Genomic DNA, 27,510 nt, shown 5'->3' with positions numbered 1-27,510 from the left:
CCCCTTGCCCTCCAAGATTGACTGAGTGCCAGGGGACTATGCAACATCTCTCTCCTGTAACTGTGGTGAGTCATCTGTTCTCTTGTTCAGGGGGGACATGGAGACCCCATGAGATGGACTTGAACCAGTGTCCAGTCTACCAAGAGGGCGGTCAACTTAGAAGAAACATCTTATTCATGCTTCCAAGTGAAGCCAGACATGGCAACAAGACCTTAAGTGTAAAAATAAATTGATTTATTTGGGCCAACTGTATAGTCTTAAACACCCAAAAGGAAATTATAAACAAAGAGTAAAGTGATCAGTATATTTCTTTAAGAGGTCAAGGGATTACACTTCCCAGACTTTTGGCTTAAGTGTATATAAAAAGTTAATTAGATAATTATTTTTCATTGATGATTTTGTTCCTAACTAGAAAGTGCTGCTCAGATGTAAGACTTCAAATCTTGGTCTCCAATACTGTAGTGCCCACGTGTAGCTAAGGGAAACAACCAGCTATTGTTCTAAAATGTGGGATAAATTGGTTTTCTCCCCCTATGTAGAAGCCTTTGAGAGGGAACTGACACTGATTCTAACCACTCCAACAGCTATCAAAATACCTGAAAGCAAATTCTGAATCCATTACTCTAGAGTCCAGCCTTGGAAGACAAATGAAAAATGAGGAAGAACCCAATAGAGGTATGCTTTTGGAAGCCCATGTCATGAAATTCCAGTGGAATTTCTTATGAAATTCATATGAAAATTTGAAAATTGCACTGTTCTGGCTTTTTTCTAGTTCCCTGTCTATAACTTGTAATGCTAATTACTCTTGCCTTTACTTCTACTTCACATCTCCTATTCCCAATTCAAGGGCTTTCTTTTCCCCTTAGAGATAAGAGTTATGCAATTTGGGAGTCTTTTAGATAGACCCACTGAAGAGGTACTCCAATTGCCTCACCCTGCGCCCCTGTTCAGCATGGAAGAAGCCAGAGCAATTTGTGTCTAGATTCCCTATTGGTGATTTGCATAACCCTTTCAGAGAATATCGTGATAAGAATAGGAGGTAGGAACTGGTTAGGCAGTTAGGGTAAAAAGACCCCAAAGAAATGTAGCCAGTTTCTTGGCTAAAAGTCAAAATGTCCTTGGGCCTCTAAGCAACATACTCTGTTCCAAAGGCCAAAAATGTCAAAAGTATTTTGGAGATTGTATCTAATCCTTAAGAGATTTTAGGGTTACCTCTTCAGAGGGTGGAATGTTAGAGTAGCCAAAAACCCCATAAAAATAAATAAATGAAAGAAGAAAACAAAAGAAAAGAGAAAAAGATGTAATGGAAACATATGGGATGTGTTGGAGGGGAAGGAGTGGACATGGATTTGATCAAAACACCTTATATGCATGTATGAAATTCTCAATAAAGTTTTTGTAAAAGTTAAAAAACTGGGTAGCCTGTGATGTTCAGATACATGTGTATGTTGTATAATATTTGAATCAGCCTCAGCACTTCTGAACATTTATCCTTTCTTCATGGTAAAAACTTCTTTCCTCTTTCCTTCCTTAAAAGTACAATGTAGAGACCTGGAGAGATGTCTCAGTGGTTAAGAGCACTGGGTGCTCTTGAAGAGGACCTGGGTTTGATTCCCAGCACCTACACAGTGGCTAACAACCATATGTGACTCCAGTTCCAGGGGATTTGACATCTTCTTCTGACCTCCACGGACACTGCATGGCACATGTACACCTACCTACATGCAAGCAATACACTCTTACACATAGAATAAAAATAATTAATAAAAATTTTAAAAAGTACAATGTAGAATTTTGTCTACACTCACATGCTGTATGCAGGACACCAGAAATTCTTGCTCTTACCTAGCTATAACTTGCCACCTGCTGATCAGTGATTTTAAACCCAATTTGGAGGTACTTTCTAATATTTTCCTAAGATCATCATAACAAGCTATTATAAAAAGTCTACTTTAAATCATCCATTCTCTCATAGATCTGCAGTCAGTGTTAACAAGGGCTAGTTTCTCCTGGAGAGGAGGGTGCTTCCTAATCTCCCTTCTAGCTCTCAGCATGGCTGTCAGCCCTGCTTGTTGTTCCTTGGTTGTAGCTGTGTTTTTCTGATCTCTGCCTCCATCCTCAGAGGGTCATTGCCTTTCTGTCTCCATATCCATGCCTCCCTTTCTTTTCTCTATTAAAGATGCCATTGTTTGCTCTAAGGTGACAGAGAGCCTGAAAAACCTCATCTTGCTTGTATTTGTATCTGTCAACCCTGACCCTGAGTAAGGTCACATACACAGGTACTGTGGGGAACAGCACCTACTTTGGTACAAGTTATTTCTGTTGATTACTGTGATTTGTGTTGCCAAAGCATTGTGCATGTTTAGAACATCTTCATCTGTTTTCAGCTGATTATTTTTTTTCACAAGCTGGCAAAACATAAACTGAGTCCTGAGGTCTACTGTACTACTTTAACTCTGTCAAACATTTTCTGGGAAACTTAAACAAAGCTCTTGTGTATCCTTGCTATTTTATTCAAGTGTGTTGTTACTTTAAGAAACAAAGTTAGTATTTTTAAGACCTCATCAACACTTCAACTGGAAGAAAATTTTTTTTCAGTGGTATAAAAATACTCAAACCAATTTTCTGCTTCAAACATTTCAAAAACTCTGGCATCCAATTATAGATAGCTTGATTTCTTAAGAAAGTACAGTTCTGTACAACATAATAGCATATGGTGAAACGTTAGAGTGACATTCAAAGGTAATATTCTTCATGTAAACTCTGAAAACAGAGCGTAAATACATTTTCTTAATGTACAGAAATAAGAAATGAGAATGACACACCACCACATACCATCTTCCATCTGACACCATATACATGTTAATTGTTTATGAGATGTAAAAAAATGTTTTTAAATTCTTATCCATCAAATGATTAGTCTAAAATTACTTTGTGGAGCACGGTTGCTTTGGGGAGATCTACTTGTCTGGCTTAGAGATGGAGCACAAGGGTAAGCAGGGCTGCCCTTTGTGAACGGTAGGTAGAAGTCTGAAATTGGAAGGCAGCAGAGTGATAAGCATGAGTGACTGAATTGATGACCTCCAACACTGACACACAGCAGATGGCCACAAAGTGAAACACAGTAACACCAGGTTAAAACTGATAAAGCAAACCACTGCAGTTGGGAATAGAAAGCAAAAGTTTTCAGGATGTACACTAGGACTTATGCTGTCATTCGTTACTGGAGCACTTTGGTGCCTAGTGAAAGATTCAAACAGGATGCATCTGTATTTTGTGTATTACAGTTGACTGAATGTGCTTACAGTAATTGCTCAACAACATCTATAACTACCTCTCACAGCAAACAGGCTCCCTTCTTCCTTCCTTTACTCCAAACTGAAACGTGCCTTAGAAGAATGATATTTCAGCCACATCCATACTGGGAGGTACCAGATCACCTTTTTCCTGACTGGTTGGTCTTTAGGGACTGCATCAAACTGAATCTCCCTCACTGATACCTTTACACATCAGAGCCCGGACTCTACAAGGTAAAAGTCATACCAAACTACTTTTTTTCCAAATCAGTTCTGTCTCTGATTTCTTTGTCCTGCCAACCTGATCAAACAAGTGCCCAAATAATTTAAACTTGTATGAAAGGGTGTGATGTAAGTTTAGTATTTGTCTTTGTGTGAGTTTGTGAAGACCATTAAAAGTTCAGTACTACTACATTGTCTTCCACTGGAGAATTAAATCCCCAAATCCCCCACATTTCAAGTCACCTAAGCCAACGACGTTCTCTTTTTAATGATTTCTTCCATATCTCTTAGCAGGATAGGCAAGAAGCAGATGGTTACAAATTCCCAATTCTGTTCTAAAACAATTGATTTAGAGATAAAAAGAACTTTCTGCTTGGTTCAAGTTGTCTTTTGTAGTGTATATCAGTAAACAGAAATGTCTCCCATTATCCCCTAAATAAGGAATCGCTCATGAAAGTGCAGGACTTAAATCACATCATGGAGATGGAAGAATTGTGTTTGCCAATGACATGTCATTCTGTCAGTATCAGGAGGATTTTTTCCTAAAGTAACATCTTATTTTGACTCCTAAAAACAGTGAAATTTATTTCCTCCTTGTCTCAGATATATACAACCTGATCTTTGGAGTTAAACACACTACACTTGCAATGGTTTCATGTATTTGATCATTTACTATGATCAAAATATATTAGTTGTTTTGCTCTTCTATTAAGTAAATTTTATTGCCATAAGCATAAAGTGTTCTGAAATATACAATGAATATTAAATTATAAATTTTTGAGACAGGTTCTCCCTGTAGCGTTAGCTGGCCTAGAACCTTCTTCTGCCTCTTGAGTGCTGGGATTAAAGGCGTGTGCCATCATGCCTCATGCTGAATTATAGAATCTTTATAGGAAGTTACCCTTTCCAAATTTAAGGAGTTCATGAGTCCTTCTGAAATGAAAAAAAATCTATGTGGTTTAAAGGGGGTTCATAGTGAAGAAAGATGAATGCTAAAACAAAACTAAATAAAATGCAGCAACACTTAGAAAACACAAAATTAAATATTCCTGGAGAATGACAATAAATACACACACACACACACGTGCACACACATACACAAAATACTTACTTGCATATATGTGTTTAGTTATTATTTTGAGGTATTGAAAAACAATTAGACTTTATAAAATGCTCCATTCACTAAAGGTTAGTATGGATTTTTTGTCTATGTCTGAAGATTTAATATATGTGGAAAAACAAAATAATTTTTTAATGTTTTCAGGTTCTATGCCACAAGTTAGAGCCAATACAGGTTTGGCATTTGCTAATAGGGAAGATTTTGAGGGTTCTAGCAATAAGAACAAAAAGAAAATAATATTTGCAAGGTGAGAGAAATGCTAATTATCTTGGTGGTGGTGCCTATTGTTTAATGCCTGCATGATTTAAAGCTTTGGGTTATGCAAATTAAATATATGCAAATTTTACTTGCCAAGCAATACCTTAATAAGGATGGTAAATACTAACCAAAAGAAAAGCAGAACCCTGAGCTGCTCATCTTTCATTTTAAAGTAAAGGATGATTTTTATGGATTATGTAAGGTGGGAAATATTGAGAGAACTCCGAAAGGCATAGAATTATACAGAATCTCTTGAAAGTATTTCTTAGAAAAATGAGCAAAACCATAAGATAGTAACCTAGGCCATTGACTAGGAGAAGTCATTATGTGGAAAGGACATTATTTTAGAAAACAATACTGTTCTGTTTGAATAAATATAAAATAAATGTGAGGATATGAGGACATGAAGATTTTTTATTTTGCTCTGTAAGTGCAATTAAAATTAGATCTCCTGCTTCAATATAATTTTAAATGGACCCAACATTGTCAATGTCTAAATACACAATATGCTATACACGAGATTTCAATATTTCTCTGGCTACCTGCAACGCTATGTTCTTTGTTCAATATTTCCCTAGTTCCCCTTTCTCAGGCTCTGGTAACTGTCATTCTACTCACTGTGTCGATAAGTTGATCTTTTTCTTATGAGACAGAGTTTTGCTGTTGAGATCAGACTCATGATCCTCTTGGCTCTAGAGTGCTGGAATTACAGGTTTGCGGCATCACACCAGGCAAGCTAGACTATTTTCCTTGCTCTATGTAAGTAAAACCAGGCAAAATTTGTTGTTTAATAACTGGCTTATTTCACTTAGCATAACATTTTGCGTTCATCACTGTATTTTGCAGACTTTCTCACTTTTTAAAAATATTTTATTATTTTTATTTTATGTGTATGAGTATATTGCATGCATGTACGTAGTAAGTGCACCCATGTCGTGCAATATCCATGGAGGACAGAAGAGGTCATAGGATTCCCTGGAACTGGAGTTAAGGACAGTTGTTAGCTGCCATTTGGGTTCTGGGATTTGAACAGGAGTCTTCTACAAGAAGAGCCAGTGTTCTTAACTGCTGGCCATCCCTTCAGCGCTGATTTTCTTACTTTTTAAAGGTTGAATACTATTCCTCTATATCTATCAATTTTTCTTTGTGGTATATTTATGTGTGCACATGTATTCAGATGTGCTCACCTGTGAATGTTGGTGGAGGTAACTTTGTTCTCCACCTTGTTTTCTGAAAGGTTTGGCTATATCTATATGTTGATTTACTTCTATGTTCTTCATTTTAGTCTATGTATCTTTGTTTATGCCAATTCCTCTTTCAACTACTTCAGCTTTAGAGTATATATTGATGTCTGTTAGTATAATGAAATCTGCTCTTCTTTTTGCTCAAGATTTCTTTGGAAATGTGGGGTTATTCTGTGGCCTCATAAACAATCTAGGATTTTTTTTTCCTAGTTCTTGGAAGAATGTATTACGCATCATAACAAAGATTGCATTGAGTCTGTAGTTTGTTAAGGGTCGTGTAAGTTTTTAACATTATTGATTCTTTCTCTCCATTAACACAGTATATCAGTTTGTACATGTCACCTCTTCAATTTCTTTCATTACTGTTTTATTATTTTCATTGTGGAAAATTTCACATCTTTTTAAAAATTAAACTTATTACAAGCTACTTAATTTTTAAAGTTATTGCAAATCAGATTGCTGTTAATATTCCTATTTCAGAAGGTTATCAGCATACAGCAAAATTGCTAATTTTTCAATGTTGATTTTTGTATCCCGCAACTTAACTAAATTAATTTAGTATTTCTATTAGTGTGTTTTATGGTGTCACACACATACAATAATATCATTTGCGAAGATTAAAATTTAGTGTCTTCTTTTCCAACTTGGAGATCTTCATTTCTTCCTTTGTCCTATTTCTCTGGCTAGCATTTTTAATATTATATTAAATACAAGTGATAAAAGTGGGCTTTCATTTCCTATTCCACCTCATAAGAAAACCCTTTTTGCTTTGTTTTTATTCATTTTTATTGAATTTTTGTGATATTTTTACCCAATAGGGTTTGATAGTATTTAGATCCCCTACCCTATACACACCTTCCTCTACTGCCCCCTGCAGATTTTGTGTGTGTGTGTGTGTGTGTGTGTGTGTGTGGCCTATCAAGTATGATTTGTGCCCCCAAGCATCATTCAGTGTAGTCCACTCACTGGGCCACCAAAAGTTCCATTCCCATAAGATACTGCTTTCCCCCTACCAGTGGCTATCAACTACCAAAGTTTTATTGGTTGGGTGGGGATATTTTATCCACTTCCTCATGCTGATGCTGGGATTTTGTCTGGCTTGAGCTTGCATAGGACTGTGCATGCTGTCACTACTGCTGTGAGTTCATATGAGTAACTGACCAGCTGTCTGAAAGATTCTGTTTCCTTGTCGTCATATCCGCCTCCCTCCCCCGGCCCCGGGCTATTATAATCTTTCTGTCTTCTCATCCACAATGATCCCTGAGCTATGGGAGGCCAAGGTTTGGAATAGGTATCCTATTTAGGGATAAGCACTCTGTGGCCTCTTGTTGTTTGCACATTGGCCAGTTGTGGGATTCTGTGCTAATTACCACCTGCTATATAAGGTAATTTGTCTGGTGAGAGGTGAGAGATGCATTCATCCTAAGTGTAGAGGTTGCATTGAAGGTATGTCACTTAGAGTTAGGCATCTCAGAGACATGTATTCTCTACATTTGACCCTTTCTGGAACCCCATAAAAGTCTCCATCTGTTGCAAAAAGAAGCTTCTTTGATGAGAGATGAAAGGTACATTTGTCTGTTGATTGCTCCCAAGAAAAAAAGTACCACTACTGCACCAATAGTGATAGTTTGTTGGTCAAGCCCTTGTTTATCAGCCTTTACAGCTGGGTAGGACTGCTGATTATTTTTCTCCCTTGGCAGCTTGTATTGTATCCTCTGATACTACAAGAGCTAGCCTTCAGGGAGGAGGCTTCCATGTCAGTTCCGTTCCATTGCTCCAACATCTGCGTCTCGAATGTTCCCTGTCTTCAGCAACAGAATCTTACCTTCAAGTTCTGTGAGGCAATCATGGGCTATGGTAATAGCCTGTGTTATGCTGGAAATCTCTTGAAGTACCTGACCAACAACTTGAAGTGAAGTTTCTCCTGCCTGGCACTATTTTGTTTAAATAGCCTTCAGCAATATGCATGCACTTTTATATTTACTGTATATGTATTTTTCATAGAACTTTAAACAAATACATTTCCAGCTGGTTTTTCAAACCATTATTTATCTCTCCTTTCACTCCACCTGTGTAACATTCCCCCCTTGCTCCCCAGTTAAAGTAACCCCTTTTTCCATATTTTCCCTTGAAACACGTCTCCTATTATCCTCCTCTCTTGAGGTCTTCCTTCCCTTTATCCACATGGTTCTTTTCCATTTTCTTGGCTCTTGCAGTTATATCAGAGTATATACACAGGACTAAGGATTCAGAACTAAGACTCACAAATGAGAGAGAACATATGTCACTTGTTTTCTGAGTCTGTTTTACTTCACTTAGTACATCAGCTTCTAGTTCTGTCCATTGACCTGCAAATTTCATGCTTTTGTTTTCTTTCATTACTCCTGACTAGGACTCCATTTTGTAGATGGATCACATTGTCATTTATGCATTCATCATTTGAGGGGCATTTGTTTCTATTCCTTAGCTATTGTGAAAAGAGCTGCAACAAATGTGGGTGCACAAGTATCTCTGCAGCAGGATGAATGCATTGGGTATATGCCAAGGAGTGGAACAACTAGATCATTTATTTTTAGGTTTTTTTTTTTTTTTTTTTTGGAGTTCTACATACTGATTTCTACGGTGGTTTCACCAGTTTGCAACTCCACTAACAATGAATGAGTGTGCCCTTTCCCCCGCATCCTCACCAGCACTTTTGTGTCATAAAGCAGTTTTGTGTCTTAAAGCAGTTTTGATTTACATTTCCTTGAATACTAAGGTTGTTGCACACTTCTTAAGGTGTTTCTTAGCCATTGTTATTTCTTCTTTTGAGAGCTCTTTGCTCAGATCCGTAGCCCATTTTTTAACTGGGTCATTTGTTTCTTGCTTCTTTGTTTTATAAGTTCTATGTATATTCTAGGTATTGATTCTCTGTCAGATGAATAGCTGGTAAAGATTTTTTCCCACTCTGTAGGCTTCTTCTGCACTCAATTGGTTGTTTCCTTTGTTGTACGGAAGCTTTTAAGTTTAATGAGATCTCATTTGTCTATTTTTGACCTTAAGTTTTGAGTGACTGATATCTGATTTAGAAAGTTGTTTCCTGCATCTGTGTCTTATAGGGCACTTCTAATAGTTTCAGAGTTTCAAGTTTCACATTGAGGGTTTGGTTTATTTGAAGTTGATTTTTGTGCACGATCATAGATATGGGTCTAATTAAATTCTTTCACTATTTGTTGTCTTTCCTCTGGTGTGTGTTCTTGGCACCCTTGTCAAATATCAGGTGGCTGTAATAGTTTGTACTCATGTTTGGATCTTCTATTTCTTTTCATTGACCTACAAGTCTGTTTTGTGCCAGTACAATTTTTTTTTATTACTATGGCTCTGTAACATAGATTGAGGTCTGTTATGGTAATCCTGGCATTGCTCTTTGTGCTCAGGATTGTTCTGGCTATCCAGAGCTTTTTGCTTTTAAATTAAATATAATGCTAACTTTTGCTTTATTATAATTTATTATATTATTTCTATATCTAGTTTTTTTCTAGATTTTTAAAATATGAGTGATATTTAATTTTATCAAAGGTTCTTTATGCATTGGAACATCTCCAAAAGGGGGAGTCAATTCTTGGCATTGGGCTATTCATTTGCTAGCCTGTGATGTGTATTAGGCCACTCAACCCCCGTTATATGATAGCTATATTTTAATGCTTTCTATATGGCATAGGAATGTATTTAAAGAAGCTTCTACAGTAGGTTTCCATATGACCCTTTCAGAAGGCCTTTAGTGTTAGTCATCTCTCCTCTTACTCCCTCTTCTGTTCTATGCCCCTCATTCATTGCCCAATTACTATCCATTATCCCCCTTTCCCATTTATATCACATGGACCATCTGCCATGGACGCCCTCATGTGGACCTTGCCTTCCCACTATGATCTCTTTTTTTAAAATAATTTATTGAGAATTTCGTACATGCATGTAAGGTTTTAGTCAACTCCAGTTCCTTCCCCCCTAATTACTCTCCTATCACCCCTACACTTATTTTCCTTACAAACTTACATGCTCTTTTTAAAATTTAATACCTACTGAGTCCATTTTGTCCTGCTTATATACACATGGGTGTGGGGTACATGAGCATGGATAGCCTCTGAGGGATGTCATCCCTGAAGAAACCTGACTCTTCTTCACCCTAACAGTCACCAATTGCCAATAACAACTTAGATATGGGTGGGAATTCTTGAGCCTCTCCCTTACCAATGCTAAGATTTTGACTGGCTTGGTCTTGCACAGGTCTTATGCATGTACCCTTATGATGAATTTGTGTGTGCTCCTGTGCTGTCATTTCTGGAAAATAATGTCTGGCTGTAGTAGTCTACTCCTTCTGACTCTTATGATCTCTCTGTTCCCTCTTCATCAATGACCCCTGAATCTTGTTGGGAGGGAGTGTGTTATAGATATCCAATTTAAAGATGAACACTCTACAGTCTTTGATTCTCTAAATTTTGATTTGTTGTGGGTCACTGTATAAATTTCTATCTACTACAATAACAATATTGTCTATTAAGGGCTGAGTGATGCTCTAGTCTCTTGGTATAGAGATATGACTTTAGTTGGCAGTTTATTACTTGTCCATTTACTCTAGCATCTGTGATCTAACCAGCCACTGTTTTTCGGCCCAGTTAATGATGGGTTCTATTTTGTGGACTGAGCATTAAACCCAACCAAACAGTGGTTGGTTACCCCTATAACATTCATGCCACTATTGCATCCATGGGCATATCTTGCCATCTTTTCATTGCTGTATCTCACAGTGTTAAAAACTGGGTAAGACTGATGATTTCTTTTCTAATTTAATAACCTTGATAGCACCTTCCAATACCAGGAAAGCTAGCCAGTAGGGATGATGAGTTAAGGTTTTTAACCAGTTTGATTTTTCCATGTACTAGGACTCAAAATATGGTGTTTCCAGCAAGTCTTATCATCAAGTTATAGAGGCTAATCAAAGGCAATCGCAATAGACTTCAATGTTGAGATGGCTAGGGGATCCCATTTATCAACAACTCCAAAAGAAGAAACCCATTCCTAGTGCTGGGCCTTTTATATAATAATCTATGTAGTCTAAGAGTGGTATTATCTCCCATTCCAGAGCAACACTATTTCAACTCTGTTAATAAATGTATATGTGTATATTTTAGGAAGCTTCTACAGTATGACATTTTCCAAAGGTCTTTAGTGTTAGTTTTCCTCTCCAAATTTCCTCCTCTACCCTATCCTCACATCGCCAACACCAATTAATATTTCTTGCTCCATTATTCCCCATTTCTCCTTTATACCACCTGTGTTCTATCTCCCCTGCTTTAACCCCCCCCCATGGCCCCTTACTAGTTTTATGACCTCTCTGGGTATTCCAACTTAAACACACATATCTAAGGATTCAAATTTAGCCTCGTATATGAGAAAGAAGATGTGACATTTGTCTTTCTGGATCTGGGATACCTTCTTTTATTTTCATATGGAATGCTTCACAAGTTTGTGGGTCATCCTTACAGATGTGCCATGCTAATCTTTGTATAGTTGCAATTTTAGTATATGTGCTGCCAAAATGAGCAGGTCTTTTTTTCCCTTTTTTTTAAATTGAGGTTTTGTGTACTTCATACAGAATATCTCAAACAATCTTAATCCTCTTTAATCCCCCTGCCTCACTGACACCCTCCCTTAGCGCCCCCCCACCCCCTGCACTGGAACCCACATACTCTGTCATATGTGTTAAGGCCCAATGTGTCAAGTTAGTGTCTCCAGACATTCCCCAGTGCAAGTCCATCCACTGAGGTCTAGTCAATCTACCTATAGTTCCTTGTTTTAGGACATCAGCTCTTACTCACCTAGCAGTAATCAGCTGCCAATATTTCTTCAGCTGAGATTGGGGTCTGCTGTTCATTTCACCAGTTCCATGCTGGGTTTTTGTATGCCTGAGTTTGCATGGGACTTGTGAACTCTGACATAATTGCCATAGAATCATATGAGCTTGCCCAAGGAGCATGTAGGAGTCTGTTTCCTTATGGTCATGCACCTCCTCCTTGGCTCTTACAATCTTTCTGCCCCCTCTTCTGTGATGGTCCCTGAGCCCTGAGTGAGTGGTGAAGTTTAATATAGGATCCCTGTCCAATGACCAGCATTCTGCATCCTTTTAATCTCTATGTTTTGGCCATTTGTGACCTTTTGTGTTCCTGGCCCTCTGTTGCGTGAGGGAGTTTCATTGATGAGAACTGAAAGATTCATTTGTCCTCTTCTTTACATATGTTCTATGTTCTGTGCACCTTAGGTGTAGAGGTTGCATTGTAGTTGAAATCCATAGCAAGGAGAAAATAACCTTGCAGCTTTTATGGTTTCCTTGAAAATGTGTGGTGAACTCATAAGGAACATTTCTGAGGAAATCATGATTATACAAAACTGGCGAACAAATGGCATTCTAGAATGACTGTAAAGCAGGTGCTCATTTCATTAAAAGAACACATGCTAGATTCACTTACCCCTGTTCTGAATTCTCTGTGGTAAGATTCTGTGCTGTAACATTGCAACTTCACTTTTGTGTTCCTGGCCCTCTGTTGCGTGAGGGAGTTTCATTGATGAGAACTTCGTATGTGATTTTGCACTAAAAAAGTGATGATGACCCTAGGTAAGCATATGCAGTTTCCTGTCAAGCCACCCGCCGCTTGATGGTGATCATTTCAGTAGTGTCAACTGCATTGCTAATAACGCCTGTCATTTCATCATTCTGAAGCCATCTAATGATAAGATAGTGTAATAAATTTTCAATACAATTTATTTTAAGACCCAATTTTTCTTTGGTAAACTCAAAGAGGTCCTTTAGCACACACAGATTTTACTTGAGTATAGATAACCGATATAGTCTATGTAACTTCCTCATTCATTTTTAACAAAATACTTATTTTGGTATCATTTTACTTTTAAAACATTATTACAAAGAGAAAATGAAGTCCCTAAAGATCATGAATTAATTTTTCTATATTATTAACATCCTATATTATTATATATGTACATTTGTTAAAATGAAACAATATTGTCCTATTGACCCTCCATGGGCCTAGGTTCCAAACTGCTGCCTCTGCCTGAGAGTGCCAGTGAGTCACCATGATCCAGTCCACTGTGTCACCATTGCCCTGCTTTGGCACCAGCCCCATTCTTGCTGCTCCAGTGCTCATATTTTCTCTGCTTAGCCAATTCAGAACTGCTTACTGGATCCTCCTCATCCCATCTTGTGCCTAGGCTCCTTAACCCTGCTGAAGAGCTCCCAACTAGCCAGCCTAGAACCATCTGTTCCCTCTAAATAAAAAATACAAAGTGAGAACTTGAAACACAAACCAATTAACTATTCATAGCTTATCAGAAGGCAACCAATTTACATCAACAACAAAAACAGAACCAAACTTCAACTCAACAAAGGCAGACTAGAATTTCACATCAGACACACGACTAACAAAAGAAATCCATATGCCCAGATCACAATGAAAAAAACACAATAATATGAAAAACCAAAATAATGTGTCTTCACCAAAGCCTATAAAAGTGTTCTACAATGAAAACTACTCAGAGGAAACCCAGGACACAGAATTTAAAAGAGCAACCTTTCCTGGTCTTGGCTCTGAAATAAGGCTCATCCTTTAGAATATTGAGCTCAGAGTAGTTAACTCCATTTTGTTCTCCACAACTCAGGCTTGGCCATGATCATATTCCCCCTGACCACTGACTCTGACATGAAGAAGATAGAAGACAACGACTTGTGTTTATTGTGGATGTCAAGGCCAACAAGGCCAGATCAAACAGGCTGTGGAGAAACTCCTCGACACTGATGTGGCCAAAGCCAATACCCTAGTCAGACCTGATGGAATGAAGGCCTATATTCAACTGACTCCTGATTATGATGCTTTGGATGTTGCCAACAAAATTGGGTCATCTAAGCAGTCCAATTGGCTAATTATGAATACAATTTTTCCCCATATAAAAGAATAATCATAAACAAGTTCAAAGAATTCAATGACTTTTAAGAATACACAAACAGCTCAAAGAAGATAGCAATAAACTCCTGGCTGAGGCTCAAGAAAATACAAACAGGCAGCTAAGTGAAATGATAGAATCACTTCAGCATTTGAAAAGTGAATTCACAAAAGAGATAGAAATATTGAAGAAAACTAAAGCTGAAATGAAGAATAAACTGAAAAACATAATAAACCAATTAGAAATGACAGGGAAAAGCATTATCCACAGAATAAATGAAATGGAAAACAGAATTCCAAGACTGGGCAATGAAGCTGAAGATTAAACTGCTCAAGCAAAGAATATTAAAAATATATAAAATACAGGAATGGATTATACAGGAAATGTGGGACACAATGAAAAGGCCAAATTTATGCATTTTAGGCATAAAGGAAGGAATAGAAGTTCAGGTTAATAGTATTGACCACATCTTCAACAGGATTAGAGAAGAAAACTTCCCTAAATTAAGGAAAAGCATACTTATAAAGACACAAGAAGCACACAGAACACCAAATAGATGAGAACAGAAACTCCCCACAACATATCATAATAAAAATACTAAATAGAGGGGTGCTTAAATCAGCAAGACAAAAAGAATAGGTTACATATAAAGGAAAATCCATCAGAATTAAAACTATCTTTTCGATGCAAATTATAAAAGACAAAAGATCATTGAGCAAAGTATTTCAAGTTGTAAATGATCATAGATGTCAACCCAGAATGCTGTCTATCACAGTCGAAGGTGAAATAAAATTTTTGCATGACATTAACAGGCTTGAAAGAATTCAGATCCACAAAACCAGCCCTACAGAGAAAACTCAACGCAATAAAGGACTGACGAAAGGAATGACCAAATTCCAAGAGTCTACACAAAGAAAAAAAAAAGACGGCATAATTACAGAAACACAAACAGAAAATAAAATGACAGTAACAAACACAAAACACAAAGAGCCAAGAAAGCAAGTAGTAACCCAATTAAAAGATGAGCTAAGGATCTGAACAGAGATTTCTTAAAAGAAGAAATAAAGATGGCTAAGAAGCATCTTAAAAGGTATTCAACCATCATTAGTAATTAGGGAAATTAAAACCACTTTAAGATTTCATCTTACCCCAGTCAGACTGGCTAAGATCAAAAGAACAAATGATACCAAATGTTGAAGAGGATATGGGGAAAGGGGAACACTCATCCACTGCTGGTGGGATTGCAAACTTGTGCAACCACTATGGAAAGCAGTGTGGAGAATAATTAAAACACTAAAAATGAACCTACCATTTGATCCTATTGCAGAGACACTTGTATATCCATGTTTGTTTCTGTTCTTTTCACAATTGGCTAGGAGACAGAAAAAAACCTAAGTGTCCCTCAACTGACAAGTGGATAATGAAAATGTGGTACATTTACACAATGGAGTTCTACTCAGTGGTAAAGAAAGTTGAAATCATGAAATTTGCAGGTAAATGGATGGAACTGGAAACTGTTATACTAAGTGAAGTATAAAGACAAAAGAAAAAGATGTATGTTTTCCCCTTCATGGATCCTAGCACCAAATCCTCACAAGTGAATATGTACCCAGACATAACTGCAGGAACCAGGCTGCTGAAAATGAACCAGGTAGATAAAGGAAAAGAAAGAACCTGAGAGAGAAGAACAGCAGGAAACAGATGTTACTAAGGGAGAAATGGATTAAAATGGATTTATTTAAAATGGGAGGGGGAGGGTGGATTATACAAGGAACTTTTGGGATAAAGGGAAAGAAAGCTCAAGAGAGGTGGGACCATAGGTGACAGGTTTTATCAAGGGAGAAATGGGGAAAATGGGAGCACTTTAAATGTGGGAAACCATCTCAGAAGGGTTAGACAGTGAGAGAGAAAGAAAGAGAGAGAGAGAGATAAATAATGGCTAGCTAGTATTAAAAATCAAAAGGAACCATATTAGTCCAACAACCTACTGACAAATTATACACATATTATCTCTACATGAGTCCATGTGTATAACTAAAGGCTACAGAATAAGAAACAGTGACAGACAGGAGATATCTTCCTTTGAGTTGTTGGCCAGGGTGGTCCAAGAGACTCCCAAAATTACTCAGGCTATTGCCACCGCCCTTGATGGCCTCCCAGAACTTGAAGGTAAGACCCTACAGCTGAAGACAGAAAATATTTTGGACACAGGATTTGGAGCAATAGAGCTGTAAGTGACCTGCAACCACTTCCTCTGAAGGCTAGCTCTCATAGCTTTGGAGAGCACTATGAAGGTGTCAAGGGAAAACATCAATAGATGATCCAACACCAGCTTCAAAGACCAAATAACCACATCAATGGCCAGCACAGCATATGTTATTGGTACAGTAGTGGCACTCTTATCTTGGGGGCACAACCCAGTGGGCCTTAATAGGGATGACTGAGTATATGGGCTCCAGGGGGTGGGGAGGGGTGCCAGTGGGGATGGGGGTATAAAAAAGATTAAGATTGTTTGAACACTTCTGTATGAAATACACAAAAATTCTATTTAAAAAAAAGATGATTCTTTGAAAAGGGAAAAACAATAGACAGACCCTTAACCCAGCTAACCAAAAGGAAAAGAGCAAATCCAGACCAGTAAATCAGAGACAAAATGGGAGGTACAACAAGAGAAAACAAATGATCCAGAAAATTATAAGGAAATATTTTGAAAACTTTTACTCTGCTAATTTAGAAAAATCTAAAAGAAATGGCTAAATTTCAAAATTCAATGAAACCACCAAAGTAAAACCAAGAAGAGATCAACAACTTAAACAACCCATAACAAATGAGGGAATTGAAAACAGTAATACAAAGCCTCTGAACTAAAAGTACAGGCCTTGCCCAGATGAATTCACAGCAGAATTCTACCAGAACTTCAAAGATTTAAAACCAATATTACTTAAATTATTAAAAAAAAAAGAAACAGAGGGAGAACATCCAAACTCCTTCTATGAAGCCAATATTACTCTAATACCCAAATCAGGTAAAAATACAAAAAGAAAATTAAAGGTCCATATTCCTAATGAGCATAGTTGCAAAAATTTGCAACAAAAATACTCATAAATCACCTATAAGCGTGTCAAAAATATCATCCACCATGATTAATTTGACTTTATTCCAGAGATGCAAGGATGTTTATATATATATATGCAATACACATAAATAAGGTAAAGACAAAAATCACATGATCATCTCAATAAACACGGAAAAATTATTTCACAAAATCCAATATGCCTTCATGGTAAAAATTCTAGAGGGAATTGGACTGAAGGGAACACACCCCAATACAATTAAGGCTAAACATATCATGCACATAATCAACATCATCCTAAATATATAAAAACTTGAAGCATTCCAATGAAAATCAGGAACTAGACAAGGTTGTCCACTAACCCCACTCCTTTTCAATATAGTGACTGAAAAATCTAATAATGGCAGTAAAACAAGAGGATGTTAAACGGATACTAATTGGAAAAGAAGAGGTCAAAGTGTCCCTATTTGAAGGTCATGTGATATCATACACGAGATTGCAAAAATTCCACCAATAAAACTTCCAGAAATGATCAACACTTTTGCAAAGTGAGAGGATACAAATATCAGTTTACTGAAGTGAATAGCATTTCTGCATACCAATAACAAGCAATCAGAGAAAAGCTCATGAAAACATTCTTATTCATAATAGCCTCCAAATAATCTAGGAATAAACCTAACCAAAGACATCAGAGTGCTCTACAATGAAAAACATAATCCTATAGAAAGAGATAGAGGAAGACACAAGGAGATGAAAAGACCTCTCGTGCATATGAATTGAAAGTATCAATATTGACAGTGACCATTCTACCAAGACCAACTTATAGATTCAAGGTAACCCCAATCAAAATTCCCATGAAATTATTCATGGATATAGAAACAAATCCTAAAACTTAAATGGAATCAAAAAAGACCCTGGATAGGCAAAGAAATTCTGAGCATAAAATATAATCCTGGGGACATTACCACAGTAGATCTCATACTACATTACAGAGTAATAGTCATAAATATAACAGCATGACATTGGTCCAAAAACAGACCTATTGATCAGTGGAACAAAATAGAACACCCAACCAGAAGTGCACAGTTTTGGCCACCCGATATTTGACAAAGATACCATGAACACAAATGAGAGAAAAGACAACATTTTCAACAAATGGTGCTGGAAATAATGGATCTCAATTTGTAGGACAATTAAATTAGTCCTGCATCTATCACACTACACAAAACTCAACTTCAAGTGAATCAAAGATCTCAAAATGAAACCTGAAACTCTGAAAATGTCAGAAGAAAACACAGGCAATACCATAAAAGATGTAGGTGCGGAAAAGAACTTTATTGAAGTTCAGTAGCTCAGGAATTGAGGTCAGCATTTGACAAATCATACTTGATTAAACTAAAAATATGTGCAACAAAGAAAAAAAACTAATTGACTGAAGAAGAAGCCCACAGAGTATAAGAAAAATCTTCACCAACTTTACATCTGGCAGAGGATTAATATTATATATGGATTCTTGGGCTATAGCCAATGATTTGGCTAGATAGTAAGGGACATGGAAGGAGCATGATTGGAAAATTGGTGAGAAAGACATTTGGGGAAGAAGTATGTGGATAGATCTCTCCAAATGGGCAAAGGATGTGTCTCATGTAAATGCTCATCAAAAGGTGGCTTCAGCAGATGAGTTCAATGATAAAGTAGATCAGATGACCCACTCTGTGGATTGTCAACCTCTTTCTTCAGCTATCCCTCTCATTGGTCAATGGTGCCATGAACAAAGTGGCCATGCTGGCAGAGATGGAGGTTATGCATAAGCTCAACAGCATGGACTCCCACTCATGAAAGCTGACCTGGCTGCAGCTGCTGCTGAGTGCCAGAACTGCCAACAGCAGAGACCAACACCGAGGCCCCAATATGGCACTATTCCCTGTGGCAATCAGCCTGAAACCTGGTGGCAGGTTGACTACATTGGACCACTTCCATCTTGGAGGGGATAGTGTTTTATCCTTTCAGGAATAGACACTTATTCTTGTTATGGATTTGCCTTTCCTGCACATAATTCTTCTGCCAAAACTTACAGGGACTTACAGAATGCCATATCCACCATCATGATATTCTGCACAGCATTGCTTCTGACCAGGGAACTCACTTCACGGCCAAAGAAGTGCGACAGTGGGCCCATGGTCATGGAATCCATTGGTCTTGCCATGTTCCCCACCATACTGAAGTAGCTGGCTTGATAGAACAATGGAATTGTCTCTTAAAGACACAGTTACAGTGCCAATTAGGTGGCAATAGCCTGGAGGGCTGGGGCAGGGTCCTCCAGAAGGCATTGTATGCTTTGAATCAGCATCCAATATATGGTATAGTTTCTCCTTTAGCCAGGATTCACAGGTCCAGGAATCAAGGGGTGGAAGTGGGAATGATTCCACTCATTATCACCCCTGGTGACCCACTATGAAAATTTTTGCTTCCTGTACCCTCGACTTTGCACTCTACTGACTTGGATGTTTTGGTTCCAGAGGAGGGAGTGCTTCTGCCAGGAGAGACAACAAACATTCCATTGAACTGGAAGCTAAGACTTCCCCCTGGACAGTTTGGCCTTCTGATGCCCTTAAGTCAGCAGGCTAAGAAAGGAATAACAGTACTAGGAGGGGGTGAGTGACCCAGACTACCAGGGGGAAATTGGACTGGTTCTCCACAATGGAGGTAATGAAGATTATATCTGGAAGGCAGGAGATTCCTTAGGGTGAATTTTGGTGTTACCATGTCCTGTGATTAGGTCAACGGGAAACTGCAACAACCCAATCCAGAAAGGACAACAAATTGCCCAGACCCTTCAGGGATGAAAGTATGGGTCACTCCTCCAGGGAAAGAGCCAAGACCTGCAGAGGTGCTTGCTGATGGTGGAGGAAATACAGAATGGGTAGTAGAGGTAGGTAGTTACAAATACCAACTTAGGCCATGTGACCAGTTGCAGAAACATGGAGTGTAATTGACATGACTATTTTTGTCCTATTTGGTTAAGAATAGGATTGTATACAATCCTATTGTATACACATATGTTAAGCAGATACTTGAGTTATTCATTTTTGAATGTGTAATTAAGATAAGTGTTAAGTGGTTAAGTGTTGTGAACCTATATAATTATATTGGATTATGAGACACTAAAGGACTAAGCATCCCTGGAAGACCATTATCACCTACTCTAAGATATATAATGCATTGGTCATTGTATGATGGGATAGTTAAATCATGTTAGGTGAAATTATGACCTCAACATTGTTTTCATTTGAAAATTAAGCATGACACAGAGAGATGCTATTGGGTGTCAAGTTAACAAGTGGTGGACTTGTGATTTCTAATCCTGGATGTCAACTTGACTGGATCTGGGATTAACTGAAATGAAAGAGATCTTCTTGATTGGATCATCTGAAGCTGGAAGAAACACCCTAAATGTGGGTGTTACCTTCTGATGGCAGCCCGTATAAAAGACCAAGGCAGAGGAGAATGCCAGGCTTCTTGCTGCTTGCCTTCTCACTCGCTGGTGAGTTCATCTTGCTGCTGTAGACTGAAGACCAGCTGATCTTTTGGAATTTGTCAGATCTCAGTGCCAGATTGGGACTACTGAGACATCCAGCCTTGTGAATTGAGTGACTGCGGATTCTCAGCCTCTCCAGTGTGGTGCAGCCATTGTTGGACTACTTGCACTCTATCCTGTGAGCTAAGCTGATAAATCTCTATACATATATATTCATTCTACCACTTCTGTTTCTTTGGAGAACCCTGACTAATACATGGTGGAACAGGATGTACAGACAATACTAATGCATCTCTCGGCTCTCACCAGCAAAGCTTCCTCATGCAAAAGAGGGCGATGAAAACAGAAGGCCACAACTGCCCAAAATGTAGAGAATAAGAGATTTATTGTGTGGGTTCCTCAGTAGGATTCATATTAAACCTCATCCACCCAGGGCTCAGGGGTCATTGTGGAAGAGATGGTAGAAAGATTGTAAGAACCAGGGATGTGGCATGACCATAAGGAAAGAGAGACCTTTGGGCCCTGGGAATTTGCTGATATGAACTTACAACAATGGTGACAGCACGCACAAGACTCAGGCAAACTCAACCAGAAAGAAACCAGCATAGAGATGGGAAAAATGGGCAGGAAGTCCTAACTTTAGCTGAGGAACTATTTGCAGCTGATCACTGCTGGGTAAGGGAGAGTCAATCTTTAAGGGAGTGATGTTAGATAAGCTGACCAAGCTTTGGTGAATGAACTCATACTGTGGGAGAGCTGGGTACACAAACTTGACTTGACAGGCCTTAACATATATGATAGAATACATGAAATCCTGTGGGTAAGCTATGGGGATGAACATAATGAAGGGGTCTAAATATGATTTTGATCTTTTGTATGAAATGCACAAAAATTCAATAAAACATATACATTGAAACAAGGGGCTATGGTTCCAAACAGAGAGCTCTCAGAAGAAAAAAATGGCTAGGAAACACCTTTAAAAGTGTTCAATATCCTTGATAATTAAGGAAACACAAAGTCAAAACTCCTTTAAAATTGCATTTAAGGCTGGAGAGATGGCTCAGCGGTTAAGAACATTGGTTGTTCTTACAGAAGACACGGATTCAAATCCCAGAACCCACATGGCAGCTAACAACTGTCCATAACTCCACTCCAGGGGATCTGACAGCCTCTTCTGTCCCCCGTTGCAGGACATGGGTGCACTTACATACATGCAGACAGAACACACATACACAGGAAATAAAATTTTTTAAAAAGTTTGAAGAATTTCATTTCAACCCAGTCAGAATGGCTAGTTTCAAGAGAACAAATGATACAAATGATACTAAATGCTAGCAAAGATATGGAGAAAGGGGAAACAATATTTTCTGCTGGTAGGATTGGAAACTGGTGCAACTACTGTAGAAATCAGTTTGGAGAACTCTTAAATAATCAAATAAATCTACAATATGATTTGACTATACCCCTCCTTTCAATACACCTAAAGTATTGCAGAGAGTTTCACAGTCATGTTTGCTGCTGTTCTTTTCACAGTAGGTAAGAAATGGAAAAAAAAACCTAAATATCCCTCAACTGATGAATGGATAATGAAAATGTGGTACATTTACACAACGGAGTTCTACTCAGCGATAAAGACAAAATCATGAAATTTATATATAAATGGATGGAACTAGAAACTGTTATACTTAGTGAAGTAATGCAGACTCAGAAAATTAAGTGATGCAAGTTTTCTCTCATTTGTGGGTATTCGTTCCAAATACTTAGATGTGACTATATATCCTGATGCAACCTTGTTAGCCAGGAAAATGGAAAGGAACTGTGGGAGTAAATGGAAAGAAAGTGCTGGAGAGAGGGATAGTAGGAGACCAGAATTATCAAGGGAGAAACAGGGAAAATAAGGTACTTTAACAGGAGTGGGAGGAGGGTGGTTCATACTGGGGGAGAAAGAGAAAAGATAAGTAATGCTTAGGTGGTAACCGGAGGGAAATGCGTAATTTCAAAAAGCCTACTAAAAATACACATACAATATAAACATATATAACATACACTCATATGTGTGTGTTAACTGAATGCTATATATAGATGTATGCATATATTATATATAGCATACATACATACACACATGTACATATGTACACAAGAATATGCATCCTCACAAACATTTTAACATGTAAAACTGAAAAGGAGCAATATCATATGCTATCAAATATGAGACCTGCTTTGAATAGAACCTGAGAGGGAACTGATTGGTGAGTGGATTATAATAATTCAAATCCCAAAATAAACATGTCTAAATATATAAATTCCATGAGATGGTTCTACTGTAGTACTGATAAATATTAAATATAAGTATCAGAATGAAAAAAAATAATATAGCAAGTCATTATAGAATTAAATGAAGCATGAAATTTGGGCCAATATTTCTCCAAAAATTCAAATAAGGTTTTTACTTAGATAAATATAATTAAATATCATTCTTTTCTGAATTAAGACTTGAGTTATTTACATGTCCACCATATTTATATATCTCATTAAAAGTTTGAATATGTTAAACAACAGTGAAAAATTAAATTAATGAAAGATATTTTTTTGAAAACAGTTTTCTGAATGTAATTGGTTATAATGTGCTATGTAAATGTTATATATTTAATAGCTCAGAAAAAAATGAATTGGTTAGATAGTTTTAAAATGGTGCCCAAGAAAGCAGAGAGATGAAAGATTCTAGACAATAATATATTGAACAACTAAGATTAAAGCAGGAATCATTAAGGTATAAATCCTCATTTTCACAATTTTCAGTCTTTTTGCACCTTCAGAAATTCTGAGTGAAGAGATGAGGCCAGATGGCAACTGAAGAGAACTACACCAGAAGGCCTAAGGGGAGAAACGTTCAAGGAAAGAAGAGCATTTTGATAAATTCCAGTTCAGTTCAGCAAAATTAGACAAAATTAGATAATGCATTGTGGGCAATGTGTTAGGCAAAGTGACATTCTCAGCTTTAGAATAATATAACTTGGTATTAAACTTATAATCTTTTCGCTGCACAAAACCTGAAGACATATCCCCCCCTTTAAAAACACAATGAAAAGGCTAGAGAGATGGCTCAGTGGTTAAGAGGACTAACTGCTCTTGCAGAGGACTCAGGTTGGATTCCCAACATGTTCATGGCCACTAACAACTATCTGTAACTCAAGTTCCAGGGAATCAGAGACCCTCTTTTGAACTCTGCAGGCATTGTATGAAATGGATGCACTTACATGGATGTAGGCAATACTCCCACATATATAAAATAAAATAATAAAAATAAAATATTTTTTTAAAAAGCTAATGAAGCTTTTCCTAAAGACATTAGTATATTTTAAATACATATCTTTCAGGATATTTTTTTGCATTATTTTATCATAAAACAAATGTGGCACTTTATTGAACAAAATCTGTAAAAGGCAATAAGTCAACTAATACATTACATAACACAGGTATTGCACCATGACAAACACCTGCAGGTTCAAACTACAAACTGCTTGTGTCTCAATAATGTCAGAGTGCTTTATGAACTAGCATGCTAAAATTCAGTCTTCACTGTATTTACTTGTGGTACTGAGAGCCCATGAAAGGAGAACATTGTTCTGTTCTGATGTCTAGCTGGACTCGACTACATTCTCTCATGGTTGCATTACTGTTGCGCTAACGAATGCCTTACAGCTATACTCTAAAAAAATCCAAATACAAGTCACACACTGATCCTGAAAAACATCTCCCAGGTATTGTTTACTTGATTCTCTAAGCTTGAACCAAAACCTTGAGTCCTCAGACCTCCTGGGAGCAAAACCTCAGAAAAAGACAGGATAATAAGAATCCCAAGCATCTATAGAAATCAATATGTTGAACTTCTTACAGATTCTCATTACAATATGTTTTCCTACACAGATGGGCAGCTTCAACTGTCAGAGTCATTATCTCAGAAGTAACTCAGTTTCCTCAAGATGTGCATGGGCCTGAAATTGCTTACCTGATTCACAGGCAAATGTCTTTGACGTTTCGTCATGAAAGATAATTGCCACTGCGTGCTTCTTGGTCTCTCGAGGCAGTCTGGTTATATTTTTGATGTTGTGCAGTTCAGTTACCTTGAAAGAGAAAAGTATTTTTACTTTTTAGTTTTGAAGTTCTAGAGCTCAACCCCAAAGCCTGTACATTCTAGGCAAACACCCTCCCACTGAGTTATAGCTCCAATGAGAAAAGTATTTTTTAAAATATTTTAATTATTATTTTTATTTTATGTGTATGCATGTATTGTCTGCATGTAGCTAAGTGCACCCATGTCATGCAATGCCTGCGGAGGACATAAGAGGGTGTTGGATCCTCTGGAACTGGAGTTGTGGACAGTTGTTAGCTGCCATGTAGGTGCTGGGATTCGAACCTGGGTCTTCTGCAAGAACAGCCAGTGTTCTTAACTGCTGAGCCATCTCTCCAGCCCCCAAGAAAAGTATTTTTAATTTAGTACATAGTATATGTGCTATACTGTGGTGCATAAGCAAAATGTCCAATTATCAATACCTTAAAACACTTTGCAAGGGATAAATGTAGAAATTTCAAATTAACTCTATACAAAACCAATAAAGAAGAAAACATAATTTCTTCAGTTAAGCTTTCAATTTTGGCCATTGTTTATATTAGTAGCTGTATTTGAAATGTTGTAATGATAAAGCAGAATAGCTTCATGGTATCTCTGTGTTTAATAAAGTTGTATCCCCAGTAAGCAATAACAATTTTATACAAATAATATTCTCATTAAATATCTGTTGAATATTGATGAGATTTAGCACCTCATCTCTCCCCTAATACCCACCTATCATGAAAGTTCCAGATAGTATTCAGGCACACAGCATCTGGCACTTACCAATGGGCTAAGTCAAAGGTTTATATTTCAAGGCTCCAATCATTGAAATAGAAGTTTTGGAACATGTGTACTAGTTATTTTCACAAGTATAACCTCAAAGGACAGAAAACTAATGAGTGTTAGATCTCTGACACCAAGAGAACTAAAGGAGCTTAAGAGTGAGATTTTAGACCCAGGAGGTAGTGTTGGTACATGTTGCCCTTTTATTATTATTGTTATTATTATTATTATTACATGTTGCTGTTTTGTTCTTTTTTAAATATTTTATTTACTATTTTTATTTTATGTATATGAGTGTATTGCCTACATGCATGTTAGTGCACCCGTGTCACTCAATGCTCGTGGAGGTCAGAAGAGGGCATCAGATTCCCCTGAAACTGGAGTTGTCAGTGGTTGTTAGCCACCATGTGGTGCTGGGAATCAAACCCCGGATCCTCGGCAAGAACAGCCAGTGCTCTTAACCCCTGAGCCATCTCTCCAGCCCCAGTATTTTGTTCTTATTAATAAATTTGGTTCCTTCACAATCTCACACATGCATGTAATAGATCGTGATTACTCTCCCACCTCAATTGTATTTTTAATAGTTGCACTAAGTGTGGAAAAGGACCTTTCTAATATCCAGCATCTTCTAAGATTTTTAATTTAATCTATATATGAGTTTCATGAAATCGTGTTAAGTTGATATCAGCATCATCCTGTTAAGTTGATATCAGCATCATCCTTGTATGATAGGAAAAAACTTGAAGATCAGAGAATGTACCTATCCAATGTTACAAACTCTGGCGAGCAGGGGGACCAAATGTTCCTAATGTCGGGATATCTGAGTTCTCCAGTTACAGCTCTCTAGAGCAGATTTAATGTAAGAAGCAACCTCTTTGATAAAGGCCTCTCTTCTGACTTACTTGTGTAGCAAACAGTGCTTTTACTTTATTGCACATGAGTCAACTGTTTTGAAGGAGACTGATGAAGAGAAAATATTGAATTACATTCACAACTTAGAATACCCTACTAAAAAATTTACACAGTATTCCAAGTATAATGTACATAATTTATTTAATTTCAAAATTTCTTCCTCATTTTTGAGGATAGTACCTCTAATATTGATTGGACACCATAATATAGAACTAGTTAAAATGATCAGTTCCTGCCCCAAACTTGCACGCATATAATACAAAATGACATCTGCAAAATGAAATTAGATGGTTACAGTTCTAAGGGCTTTATGTTACTTCTCTCTTCATTGAATCTTTAGTGTTCCAGTTATATGACATCATAGAAGAAAAAGTCTATTATTTATAGTTACTGGACAGGCTACTAAGAATAGTTCTTAATTTTTTCATACTTAATCACAATTCTGTCACATCCAAGAAAATGAGTTCTAATATATCCCTTATTTATATTTGCTTTCTTCTCTACTTGTTATTTTACTTAAGAGTAAGATGCAAAATTAAAATGGTAGGAACGGTTATTTTTGGTATAATGTAATTTTTATATATAAATATATCTGTATATATGCATGCATATACATTCTATCATCTAACTTTAAATCATCTATCATCTATTTATAATCTAGTTATAAATTATCTGTCAATCTATCTATCATCTATCTATTATAATCGGTCTATCTGATCTATCATCTACCTGAAGTTTGTTCCTCTCCCAAGAAAGAAATTACAAACAATATCTTTCAATTTATGAAGACCAGTACCCTGGTCTTCTTTTTTTCTTTTTAAACAATGATACATATTCTATTTTAAGCACAGGAAAGTATGTTTTCAAATAGAATTGAACTTTTGAAAATCTAAAAGATATAAAAATTTACTGAAATGATGTTTAAGTCAAATTTTATTCTAAGCTAGTAAATTGAAGTTAT

The 27,510-nt window shown here is 37.2% G+C and overlaps 1 protein-coding gene and 1 non-coding gene across 2 annotated transcripts in view; both read right to left on the bottom strand.

Moving 5' to 3' along the window:
- The window catches only part of Dok6 (docking protein 6), a 523,930-nt gene that overhangs the window by 284,495 nt on the left and 211,925 nt on the right, over positions 1–27,510 (bottom strand). Inside the window, exon 3 of the mRNA XM_008824928.2 lies at positions 24,750–24,864. Within this exon, the coding sequence (XP_008823150.1) occupies positions 24,750–24,864 (115 nt within the window). The remainder of the gene's footprint in view (positions 1–24,749; positions 24,865–27,510) is intronic.
- Positions 11,620–11,723, bottom strand: LOC115068720. The gene has a single exon (XR_003848064.1). It is a non-coding gene; the product is annotated as a U6 spliceosomal RNA (small nuclear RNA).

This window comes from Nannospalax galili, unplaced genomic scaffold (genome assembly GCF_000622305.1).
Source record: "Nannospalax galili isolate Female #2095 unplaced genomic scaffold, S.galili_v1.0 scaffold709, whole genome shotgun sequence".
NCBI lineage: Eukaryota > Metazoa > Chordata > Mammalia > Rodentia > Spalacidae > Nannospalax > Nannospalax galili.
Note: the sequence above shows the minus strand (reverse complement) of the source record. Positions and strands in the feature narration are given on the sequence as shown.